The sequence below is a fragment of the Pomacea canaliculata genome, linkage group LG1 (assembly GCF_003073045.1).
Source record: "Pomacea canaliculata isolate SZHN2017 linkage group LG1, ASM307304v1, whole genome shotgun sequence".
NCBI classification, from domain to species: domain Eukaryota; kingdom Metazoa; phylum Mollusca; class Gastropoda; order Architaenioglossa; family Ampullariidae; genus Pomacea; species Pomacea canaliculata.
In genome coordinates this window covers 27987564-28001119 of record NC_037590.1, presented here as the reverse complement: position 1 = coordinate 28001119, position 13556 = coordinate 27987564, and the positions used below count along the sequence as shown (strand labels likewise).

Below are 13556 nucleotides of genomic sequence, written 5' to 3'. Positions count from 1 at the left end.
TTAGCTTAGCATAAACGGTTTTTACACAGGTAGTGTGGCTTTGCCCAGCGCATCTGCCGTGAGACTGAAAGTAAGGGCGAGCTACTCCACTGTTCCCCCGAGTATGGTTGGAGAGCTATCCGTCTAAATTATTCTCCTCTACGGACGTGCCTGGGGCTATATATTACAATGCACACATTTTTTCCAACACAAACTCTCGCTGAAAAACACATCCCTGAGAAGACATATCGTACGCTATCTCCTGCTAATCCTCGGAAAATACATTCTCCGCACGAACACACTTCTCCATGCTACACACACTGCCTAGTGATAAAATATGTTTGTGTGTATGCGTGCGTGTGCGCGCACTTTTCAAAGTCTTTCTCTGCAAGCCAATAAAACTATTACTGTAAAAAATGTTTTTAAAAAACAGCTTATCGCAACTTCATTTTCATCTTTACCGGCCCCCAGCCTTTCCAGCCCCTCCTCACCAAAGTGAATGCAGATGGGTAGGAAGCTGCGAGTTCGTGTGACACAGATTACGCATTTGTCTAACTCATGAAATATTCATGCTCTGCTTAAATTCAGGATGTCGCCAAACTGCATGTGTGCGTGTGCGTGTGCGTTTGCCACGGAATGGCCGCATATGGTTGTAAATGGAGACTAAGTGAAGGCTGAATGAATGAGCAGTCAATAATAGCGAAGTGTTCACGGCACATATGATAACAAAAAGCAGTGGACAAAGAAAAGGCCCTGCTGCGAGACCGCTTACATGCTGCAAAGAATAGCGACTTGCAAGTGACCAGGACCTGGTACTCGCAAATGACCAAATGCTGGTGCTTGCGGGTGACATTTGACTTGTAGCTGCATGTGTTGGCGTACAAAATACACAAAATATTCGTTGCATCCCTTAGTTAGACAACATTAAACGAGACGCGAATCAGACCCACTAGCACGCCCCTCAAGGGTATATTGCTTAACGCTAATGTCCTCCAGACAGCATCTGACAGCTATAAAATATGAATATCAAAACAAGGACGGCCAGGGTTACTGCAAAAGTGGGTCGACAGTGGACAGTCTCACGATCCAGCTTGTTCGCTCACCTAACAGTCGCGTGACGAGCAGGACGAGCAAGGTCATAATATTACAGTTGCTGAGGTACATGACTGAATACCGTAGTTGAGTCGTGACCGTAGCACTTTACTATCTCCCCTGTAAATACTCGGGAACCATCCTGGGGGCATCCTTCAGCAATACGCTCAGCAAGCACTATTCAAATACTTCAAAAAAAAAAAAAAAAAATAAAAAAAAATCCGCGTTTTTCTTGTAACAGTTTTTGGCTGCATCTTGAGGAACACCTTCATACAACGCTTTCTCTCACGCTTCAAAAGTACCACGAATTCAAGCCAGAACATTTACTCATTTGAGCCTTTAACCATTGATAAATGCTGCACATTTAGTCCTTGCGTTTAACCTTTGACGATTTCGAAGCAGAAAACAGAAGTGGATGATGTGATTCGCCTAAAAAGGGCTCCTCAATGCCGAAAGAGTGAGGAATTGAGGTGGGAAGGAGCGAATATTGATTCCCAAGCTTCTTTTAATGCGATTGCTGGGTTGTTTATTTGGTGAATGGAAGGAAATATCCTTAAAAGCATCCATGAAAATGCACAAAAATAAATACATTTCGAGGCGATACGCTGAAAATTTTCGCTCACCACAGAAGTGCTTTCTTTGCACGTACCAAACAAACAAAAAAAATTGTGTGGGTGGAAAAACAGATGGTGACGTCAGCAGTGCCTCTCCCGGCTTCCCCTCCTCATGCAGACGTGTGCGAACTCCCGCACTTCTAGTCGTGACGAAAAGAGTTCGAACACCTACTACAAGCGTGAAATCAACGTTAAATGTCGCGACAAGAAACGAGGAGGAATTTCTCGATCCCGAAATACCAATCCCTCCAACATCAAATGTCATCTGGGTCTCATGTCTGCCTGGAGAAACCTCGATCGACACATGAGTCTTGCTGGAGAGTCCTATTCTGAGAGCGCCTTTAACTGCTACATGCCAAATCAGTTTGCTGCCTTTGTGCATGTACAGCCTCCAAAGACTTTTCTCTCCTTTTAGCCCGACCTTCCCGACAGCAAGTCTGATGGAGGTGATAACCAACAAGCCCTCGCGCAAGATCTAAGACAGTTACATTTACCTAATAAGCAAACAGCATTTTGAAAAAGTGTTTGAAAGAAACTTTAAAGTGAATGAAACTTAAACAATGTGACTTTTTAATTCCAGAAAGAGCACAAGTCCAGGTCAGGAAAAGGGTTTATCTTGGATATCCCACACTATCTTTGGACTTATAAAGTATACATTGAAAGAACTTTTTGATACAATGTCCCAAATTAGTAAAATGAATTTGTTGACAAGTCTAAGTGCGAAGCAATATTTTACAACTCACCACCCAAAACAGATATGGGTTTGATAACGCTTATTCAAAATAAATATTTTAATTATAATTTTGTTACACTATTAAAAATATTTGTTCAACAATCTGTCATAAGCAGATATGATGTAACATATCAATCAGTTCAAACTGATTAAGTTAGCTCAAACTTAAATCATGAACAAATAAAGTATGTAAATAAATCTCCCTTAAAATAGATTAACCTGCTTAAACATTGTTTACACATCATCTGCAAACATGAGGAATATTAAACATAAAAAATAAACATCAGAATAAGGATCACTGGTCTAAAAGAAAGAAAACATATTTTTAAAGTCATATTCTTGAGGGAGAATTGCACAGTAGCAGACTGCAAATGGTGTGCATGTTCTGACCTCAACATAAAGTAAATAGAGCAGGAAGAATAAGACACCTTCAAAGATCCTTGCAAGCAAGGAAAACCCATCATCAATATCCATTAAACACACAGTGTCTGCAATGTTGAATGACAAATACCGACTGTTACTGCACAATCTGGTGCAGCCTTTGTAGTGGCATTAGAATTACACATCATGAATTATTTGCTTTTAAAATATCCAGTTAACTTCACTTGCTCAAGGCCACCTTAAAAGTAATAAAGAATAGTTATGTATGGATTATCATCTTAAAAACTTAAACTTCATAAAAATGAAATCAACACAGGATTATCTTGATTTTTATGGAAGTCTATGTCTAACATAACTTTGACATTAACAAGATAAAACCCATCTCATCAATATATTCATTGTTTCAATCGTAGCTGTGATTCCAAAACCTATTAACATGTTTCATAATTTTAAAAAAAAGCAGATCCCCTATCACAAGAGAGTTTTCAAACCCTTGATGAAAACTGTTCAAATTTTTCTAAGCCCCATTTACTGAAAGGTAGCACATTAATGTATTTATTATTATAATGTTGATACATTTAAAACAATGTCACATCTGATAAGAGCTAAAGATGAAATGTCACCTCCCATATGTCTAGGTTTCTTTTTTACAAGTGTTATGCATGATGTGCAATAAACCTTTGACCTAAACACCTTTAAGTTTTCAGACTCCCATCGTCAAATCATTTGCATTTTCTCACTAGCAAATTTTTGTTTGACTATTATATGCTCCTCCTTCTTGACCTGAGCTTTTGCACACTTACTGGTAATGTTAGTGATTGAATAATATAACCTGCACATAAAAGTAGCTTTTCCTGGACTATAGTTCCAAATATTACATAACCATGCTACTACACAGCCACCCATCAGTATTACTATTATATTCTATAGTGTGCTGCCTTTTCAGAGTTTAAAAAAAAAAAAAAAACTAAATTAGACTTTAGTAAGTCACTTCTTTACCCAGTAGTTTTCTTTTCAAGATATTATAAGGCTGCAGTATGTGTTGTCCTCTTAGTAACTAAGTCATAGAATATTTAAATCTCTACATTCAGATAATGCCAAAAAAAAATAAATTTTGCTTCAAATATTACAAGAAAACTATCTTTATAAAGCCTGCCTTTTCTATTTCTTTCTCCCTAATTTTGGAAATTGGGTGATTTACAATTTGCTATTATGTTTTCAAAGTTTGTTAAAAAGTATGAATTCTAAACAAACATATTTTAAAGGACATCCTTTAGATAACAAAATATTTCTGCTCAGTCAAGCAACTTTCTGTTATTGCCTGTAATATACTTTGTACATATGCTTTTATCCATGCTGGTTCTTCTTCATCCTATCCTTAACTGGGACTGGGAAACACAATAGCTACAGCATGGGTGAATGGTGGTTCATAAGGTAGATATTTATTACTTTTGTTCATGTGCATACACATGCCACTTATTTATAATTTAAATTGCAGAACAACTAGATTTTTATTTCTCTGTGTAGTATATTTTGCCCTTTACAAAAAAACTATCAATCCAAACATATTCTACAATTCTAAAAAGAGATAACAAATGCCTGGAATAAGGATGGATGAAGAGAGAGAAAAAAGTTCTTCGTGCACTCTCTATTAATTGCTACTGACATGTCATTTAACATGTATTATGTTATTGTACTGTTAATCTACTCTTATAAACAAATGATTAAATGTAATGAGAAATAAATGGTTCCAAAAACAGAATAAAAAATAACAAGCAAGCAAACCATCCTGTCAAAAGAAACAAAACGAAACAAAAAACAGTGAAACATTGTTTCAATGCCTGATTGTGAAAAATCTTTTTTTCAGAAAGTATCATGCTATTTTATGTAAACACAAAAAGTGTTGCTCAGTATTTGAACTAGTTTAAAGACTTTTCATATGAAAATAATAAGACACCTTTTACTTATTATCTTATCACCTAACTTATTCTCTGAACTAAAGAGTAATAAAGAATATTTTGACCAAACAAAAAAATTACACCATAAACCTAATCTTGATATCAGTGAATATCTCACTAGTTATGTGCTTCAATTAGAAATTCTCTAGTGTGAAAAGAATAATTTTTTAAGAAATACACATTAAAAAATCGGTATGAAATGCCTTTAAAAACTTGATACAGTACAAGAAACTGCTTGCTTCTTAAAAGCATAATTGGAAACAGTGACTAAAGGCGAAAGATTGCAATATGAATTTATTGTGCAACACAACGCTGAGATTTTTAAGATGCTATATGACATATCAACAAGCATGTATCGTGTACTGCTGTGATGCTTAAAAGTTTCCAAATGATTCAGTTTTACTTACTTCAGTGGAAGTATAAATTATCATCCTTCGAATTTCAGCTTTTTTAACAAATTTTCACATAACTAAATGCGCAACTTGTAAAACAATTGGCAATACTACGTACCGTTGTTATTTTGTTAATGTTCTATTATGAACTTCATTCGATGCTTTGTTTATCGACTTTTCGTGAACTACTGTCGATGTGCGTAATCCTAAGCTTTACTCTCAGCAATTTCAGTCCGTAGATTACGAGTACACTCAATGATTTTGAACGAGGTAATGAAACTGAGTGAAGTATGTGAAACTCGAACAGTGCACAACTGCAAGACACTTATTTTGCGTCTTGAGTACTTACCTTTTCCAGACGCTCGAAATATTCCTTCAAAAAGGTCAGAGGATTTTCTGGCTTGTTGACGCATAGTTGTACGATGCAATCTTTCAGTAACTGTTGTATGTTGTGCTTCTGCACATAGGCTTCGCACTCTTTCAAGCTTTGCTCCTCGTCTGCATTCGCCGCCATGCTGGTGCTAATGACAGCAACATGAACTATGTAGCAGGTCCCCCACGATTGGTCGATCAATGCTACTTCCTGTAAATAACAGCCAATGAGATACGAGCTTGTAAAACTAACTTAAATCCCCCTCTATCTGCCTTTGTAAGGATATTCGCCGACTGCTACCTTTCTGACCCGACTGTCTCTAACAAACTCAGCAAAAACCTCATGCCAGATATTGAATAACCAATACCATTAAGGAATACCCAGATAATTTTTGCTTTTGTTGCATGCATTTCCCTTAAGTGATAATTGATTTATGTGGTTATAAGGAAGAAAGAAAAAACAGGATTTATTGAGTTTAGCACTGACGTCAGCGGTAGCATCCAGACACGCACATACCGCAGGCTAAGCCCGATTCGCCAGAACATAAATCAGATAAAGCAGCGCTTTGCGAACAGCAGTACCCGCTCAAAAATATGCCACCCACTATTTACGACGAAAATCGTCCAAGCCAGAGCTTTCCCGTCTCTACTTGTTTGAGTCTGCTGGTGTGTACCTCGAATCTGTGTCGAATATATATACACGCGCGCAGACAATCCCCCCTCTCACACGCGCACACCTTCAGTGTGATGCTTGCTTGCATACGTGCGCGTGCCAGCGGGGCAAGAGAACGATTTTTTTTTTTTTTAACGCCCCAAACACTGCAGTCTTTCAGCAGATGGAGGGCTTTGCGGCTTTGGCTGATTCAAGGACGCCAAGATTTTTTTTTATTTCACCTCGAAGTCATGTACAGAGAGGGATCTGGCCAAACCTCCATCAGATACATGGACGTGCTTACTTTACAATTAAATCTTAATTACAGTACAGTTTGCGGGAGGTTTGCGCCAAATGCTCCTCATTTCTTGAACTGATGCTCTCTGGTTACTGGCATCGCGATCGAGCTGGGAGATGTAGCGAGAAAAAAATTAACATGATCAACCCTTGTTAGGCTGTCAAATCGGGTCAAGGCCTTCTGGACGTGCAGAGAAGGAGGGGTGGAAACCGTCCCCTGAGTCGTTCTGATTGCAACTTCTCTCTTGCATTTGAAAATAGGCGAGAACTTTTCTGCTGTAATCTCTTGCTGAAGCTGTGTAATACCCGCAGTGAAATCGATGGGTCGAAAATCATTTTGAAATTTACAGGGGCGACAAAAAAAAAAAAAGCCCAAATTTACTCTAATCACATCAAAATGTTTCTCTACACCGCTATTCTGGACACCCTCTCGCATATTTGTCGATTCGGTTGGGTTTTAAAAAATCTTTATCAACCCCACTTCTTCCCCAGTGTGGTGTTTGCAACTGTTACAGCTTACTTTCTATGTAAGCTGAAAATAAGCTGATGAGCATGTTAATTAATTGCTGGACTGCCGTTCATAATGTATGTCCGTTGTCACCAGTTACATACAGCTTACTGCTTCCATATGCACTATATTGTTACCTTCTTAGAAAACTGAATAGATGCATGGAGTCGCTCTGCCTGTGAAGCACTAGCCGGACAGACATGATGTTTTCATTTCTTGCCTCCGTCTTTTTGATAGCGCGGGCAGTCTCCACCCAACACCGTCTACGAGTTCTTAACACATACACAGGCAAGCAAAACTGTGTAACAAACGTGTATGATTTTGCTAACGGCGTCCCAGTATACAGGTGAATGGTCTGTCTGTCCGTCCGTCCGTCCGTCTGTCTGTCGTCTGTCTGATTTTTTTAAAGAAGCTCCAGAGCTCATTAACAGCATCGCCAGAAGAATCTCAGATTCGAACTGAGAGCGATTGTAGTGAAAATAGTAGAAGCAGTGAGACTGCTAGTCGTAGTAGTAGTAAAACAAAAAGTGTAAAATGACTACTAAATTAAAGAACTATTAAAATTAGTAAACATAACATTAACGATAATGTTGGCAGCAAGGTTAAGAAAACCATAACCTGTATATTTGTAACAGAACTGATAAAATGAATATAAGTAGCCCGCCTAATTTTGAAACAGCGATCTGCTCCATAATTCTTTGAAATGTTTTAGAGAAGAAACCACCGAAAGACATTTGTTCTCATTGGGTATGTTTAATATAATATAGGTTTACAGTCACGCTTCGGGAGAACATACACCAGCACTAAAATGAGGAAAATGGAAAATAAAAATACCGGCTTAAAAAGAACACTCAACCCCGCATAATACACATTTCTTTTCCTTCTACACCAATGTATTCACAACCTCAAAGCGCGATGATACAAAGGTTTGTGTCAGGGAAAAGATTTTGTTTCTTTTACAGGAAATGCTTTTTCCAAAATGCAGGATTATAGGGATATGTCTGAGGAACATCAAAACTGCAGCATTTCAGCCCTGGAGGCATAAACTCCTTTCGCTTATGTCCATCAAATCACGTGCACTGTCCTCCCAGAACAGGTGTCTCGAAAGTATTTTCCTGTTCGGTGGGCCATACAGAACAGCACGGACTACTGGTCGATCCAGGACAGAATGCGTTCTCCAGCTGCCTTCTTTTCCAAAAGAAAGAAAAAAAAACGTGAATAGAAAACACGCTGAGAAACCAGACGAGACCATTATGCAGCAACCCTTCAACTACAGTTCACAAGGGAGAGGAGAAAAAGGAGAGCGCCTAAAGCAGGCGCGGACGAAATCCTCGAGAGAAATGAAGATGACAGACACGACGTGAGATGGGGGTAGTTGCTGGCAGTGATGTCAAGAAATTTTTCTGGCTTCCCCCTTCCTCTTCACTCCCTGTGTAGAGTATCCGACCAGGTCGACATGTTTACATGAAGCTAAGAGTGTTGGATTCTCTTCTGCACTTAAAGGAAAATGAAAAGTTGGGCTTAAATGATGGATACTAACATTCTGCATCGTGTTAAAACGCAGTCCTGTTTCGTATTCTTTCGCGAAGGAAAGCAGATCGAACCTAATCCATGACGTAAACAGCACCATTTGACAAGAAACATTTTCTGTCCCTCCAATCCTTCTCCATGGTTTTTCCACGCCGTATTCAGGTTTAAAATTGTATGGCACGACTCCCAGATCCATGCTGCTAGAGTTTCGATCACTGCACTTTGGAAACTAAAACTAGAGGCTCACGCCCAAATGGTTGGATGAAGGCACTCGACAGCAAAGCATGGCAGCCTCCTTGTGCCGCCCAAGAGTTTTGCTTTAGATGTGATTGTAAGTAAACAACTGTTTTGCAGCACGAAATCTTGAATGAGAAGAATTCAGTATCTATAATTAAAGCCCAGCTTTCCGTTTCGCATTTTTCTTGAGTTTCTTTCCAGAAAATCAGAGGTAAGGGAGAGGTAATTTACTCTCTAAAACCCTTTCGACCACTTTTCTACAGTCGACAAGGCAGAAGACAATGGTTTATCTAAAGAGAAGTCATTGATTATAGTGGCGTCTGCTGCTGCCATCCATTACTGTTATTAGTAATGTTTTTGTTTTTTTTTTCTTCTTCTACATTAAGGAGCATGTTTTTATTCAATTCGGCATCATTTCAGCGTCATCTCCGCCGTCATCATCGTTGACATCTTTCTATTTATTTTCTAGTGGTCTTAATCTCCGACATTCGTGGTTATGATGGTAGTAGTACAGCAGTTTGGTTAAACAACAGAATGGTTGTTTTTGTTGGTACCAAGAACATTTACTTCTACGTTGTGAAATTTGTTGAAGATGCAGTAGCTAGTTGTAAGCAAATTTTAGAGCTGTATGGAAGAATGTTAAAAAAAACCAACTAAAGATGGTTATATTGCAAACTCCAGTAAGAAGTCCTAGCTAAGGAGTGAGTGAAATGTCGCAGGTAGGAGGGGGGAATAAGTGTCTGTTCGTTTCAGTGTTTCCCTGTGTGATGCTACGCGGCGCTATCTAAAAATAAAATGGCAACAACAGAACGGAAGTATCATGACTATCTAACCAACAAAACACAAAAAAACCGACAACCCAAGTATCACCAACATTGCCCCACTGTGCGACGGACCCAGTGAAAACTAATTAACAAAAATACAAGTGCCACTACTTTCACCTGATGCCTGCAGTCTCAGTGTGTACTGTGATCACCCCAGGAACTAAGAGCGGTCCCAGGTAGAATTCAAAAGAAGCAGTGGCATCATCGATCCCGATCGTGTCAGGTGAGTGCAGAGAAAAATCAATTCTCCCCAGAGACCTGTTAATTTGCTGATCGGTATTAAGCATTCGAGGAAATCACTACAAATCGATTCACTTTGGCAGAGTAGACGCTTATCAGATGTCAGCGCTGGGGAAAGTGACTGAATACAGAATAGGTGAAGGAACATGACATGAACCTGGGACCAAACGTTATGCAAACTCGTTTCGGGAAATGCTAAAGACTAGGGCATAAATAATAATACTGAAATAATACTCAATTTTTTGTGGAACGAATGATGGCAATAGTATAGTTTATAGTAATAGATCGTTTGCATACCCACAAGACTCTCAATGCGCCAAAAATGTTGGGAAGTCACTGATCACTTATTATGAGTGGCGAGTGCACTCTCTACTGTCTCATTTGCTAGTGAATTTTGTTCAACTTATTTATTAGTTTGAAAAACACCATTTCGATGTCTGTCTTCTTAGACTCAGATTGACCCTGCTTTGTTATTAGGGACCAGTCAAGCACTAATTATTTATTACAGGTTACTTATTTATATATTATTATTATTGTTGTTATTATTATTGTTGTTATTATTTGTGTAGCCCTTTTTCCCCACCATTAAAGGCGGGTTCAAAGCGTTTTACTAAAAAGAAGAGCACACAAACATAATAAGAACAGATGCCGGTCTCAAAAACAGTTGTAGAATCATTGTAGATGTGTTATAGTGCCCTCTGAGACGGTAGTCTCGGCTCCATTACTGTTTTTATTCAGATTTTCTTTTGCGGAACACCTCCTAGGCACGGCTCGAACCTTGAAATGTTCAGGAGAATAGGAAAATCTCATCAGACCTGTTGCAATGGTGAAGCTCCATAGTTTCCGGAGGCAGGAATTGGAAGTGTTGAACCATTGTTGACAGATACAGAAATAATTCAATTCTGTCAAGCGTCTCACCCAAACAGACACCCCGATCCAAAGAGAAGGAAATGAACTCTTCGGGTCGCCACAGTTTACCGTCCCCTCCAATGACTAAAGGGCCTTTAGGGATCTGGTATCCGCCAAACTCCACGTCATATGCAGGGGCATGCGGCAAACTTAGTGGCACAATGCTGACGTAGCGAAGAACCTCCATCATGACTGGGTGGTTAACTGGGTGGTGGGCGTCCGCTCAGTTCCGATAACACTGTGGATCTCCTCATAGCCTTGCCCTGCACGTCAGGGTGATGAAGGAAGTAAACCAGACTCCGGCAAATTATTTTAGAGCCCGTGTCCGTTCCGCCCACAAAGTTAAAAATATACCTTATAATCCCACACTCGCAGTAAAATTGTTTAAAATTGAGCAAATCGGAATATGCATTTACTGAGTGTGGACCTTTGCTAAGAATTATGCATACACAAGACCTTCGTCCGTTTCGGCTAGTCACTGTGTGTAGTACATGTATTTCAACCGTGTATGTGTTTACTATGAAAAGAAAGTTGTTAGAAAAACACGTTCAACTGCAATTAGCTTCAAATCCCCAACCTTGTTTCTCGTGAATTTTCTAAACATAGAAAACGAAAGTGATGTGAGTATACTGTCATGTGTGAGAATTTCCAGCAGACAATGGGCGTTTCTAGCTTCACTTTCTACAGAATTAAAATGTTCAGGTTATTCTTCGTTCTGCTATTGAATCTTCGGATAAAACTGGTTTAACTCGCATTCTTAAAGTTCTTGAAGCGGGTACCTTTAGAGTCTTAATGAGAACAAACAGCGTGCAACTTCGGTATGATTGTGTTGAATGAATTATTGAGAAATACTTTTCGTTTGGAGATTTGTTATCAAGCATTCCAAGTGTTTCTGTCAATCAAGTCAGTAGTTTTTAGCAGTGCACTTTTTTTTAATGGGGTTTACTGTAAATTTGCTCTGCGGTGGCGTGTGAAGCACTGACGCTATCAAGCTTATATATCTGTTATTTAATAAATACCTGGGTTCACGTTCGCATTTGCTTCAATGTAGGCGCAGTTTGTCCTTTTTGAACAAAATCTTTAGGATACACTGTCAATTTTTTCAATTTGCGTAGGAGATATGTGCTGATTGTACTTCGACCATGCTGACGGCAAGGACCGCACATCAACCGGAAGAACCTTAAAAAAACAAACCCTTAGCGCGCTAATTACCGAAAAGATCCATACTTTGCAGAATATAGGCACTGTTGTGTTGGTTTAAAATGTATAATTAACTGATATAACTAGGTGCAAAGGACGAAAATGAAATCGGCAGTGTAACGCTGCCATTCCACTTCTCCACAGTGATTTATATCAATTGGATCCTGCCTTTTTATCCGGTTTTTTTTTTCTCTCTCTCTTTGAGTTCGACTTCTGATGACAGATATGGCTTTTTTTTTTTTTTCAGTTCCTCCCGGGTATAGCTTTGTTGTGAGAAGGATGATGGTTCTATCCCGGGTGTCTGACAGCTGACATAATCTCAGATTACGTAATCCTCTTTGCTTGTTGGTTTATAGCGTGGAATCAACAGGGAAAATCACATTGCGGCTTTGGGGCAATTCAGACCTAAAGAACCTTCGCGGGAGTTGATTAATACAAGAGCATTCTGTTTGTGAAAGACGATTGTTAAAAAAAAAAAATGTGCATTGTTTAAGACTAGCCCTGCCATACTCGAACTTTTGTTCAGACTTCTCTTAGCTTTATAAACTTAAAAGCCATGCCTGTTTACATAAACGAAAAGAAAAGTATAACTTGTAGTTTGTCCATACGTTGTCCAGATGACTGAGCAAATCCATGGCAGTGCCATCCAGTTTCACCTTTCTAATAGTGTTAGCGGATTTCTGAGCGTTGTGTTACGCTTTGCACCATTAACTGTCTGACCACGTAAAGTCTTCTTCAATAACTTTGAAATCAAGGATGAATTCCCAATAACATCCTCAGGAAAGGGAGACAATATAAAACTCTTCAAAATGAAAATAAAGAGAAATCAGAAACACCTCTGCAGTTTTCCAACACAACGCCTCCTCTCCACGGTTACACAGGGGTGGGTCAGTCGTGCAAGAAACAACACAACGCGGAGAGTAGTTGTACGAATAGTAAAAGATTCTTTATTTGTTCCTCCGTAGAATGGTGGAGGAGGAAGCAAATTAACAGGATCACAGGAATTTTGATGCAAGGCATATAAAAAGCACAGAGCGCACGCACGCACGCACACACACACACAGACTACATTATCACGATCTGTTCGAACACAAATTATTTCAAGAAACAACGCTCATTAACGTTGGTTAGTTTATTTCGTAGGAAAGTGCTTCCATCATGAGTTTCCCACTACAGTGGTGACAAGCAAGTGTTTTAACCACATACTCTAGCGGGCACCCCTGGAGATGAGATGGGCGCCATCAAGTGCATAAACCTAGAGACAGGGCGTGGATAAAATGAAATGTCATGCCGGACTGGTCGAGGTCCGGATATAGTATGACCGCGTCTCTCCCGCCCTCCCGTTACCAGCAAGCTCCAGGGAGTGGACAGCAAAATGTGTGGCGTGATCGGCTGTACATCAATTTCTGGCAGACATCTCGGACAGGCCTCATAATATCACCATTTTCCTAGACTAAATTTCGATTTCCATGCATGAAGACGACCAAGTGCAGTTCTACGATCAGTAGAAAATGTCATAAATGAAGAACATTCTAGTCTTACTCAGTATCTGGAACGGCGAGATCTGCTCAGATGCATATTAACAATAAGCAGGAACGATAGCTCAGTTTGGACAACGTATAACCAGCGACAGAGGAC

At 39.4% G+C, this 13556-nt stretch overlaps 1 protein-coding gene across 1 annotated transcript in view; it reads right to left on the bottom strand.

The window, feature by feature from the left end:
- The window catches only part of LOC112574948 (cAMP-dependent protein kinase regulatory subunit), a 91534-nt gene extending 85845 nt beyond the window's left edge, over nucleotides 1–5689 (bottom strand). The window contains exon 1 of the mRNA XM_025256383.1: nucleotides 5499–5689. Within this exon, the coding sequence (XP_025112168.1) occupies nucleotides 5499–5663 (165 nt within the window). The 5' untranslated portion in view covers nucleotides 5664–5689. The remainder of the gene's footprint in view (nucleotides 1–5498) is intronic.
- Nucleotides 5690–13556: the final 7867 nt, after the last annotated feature.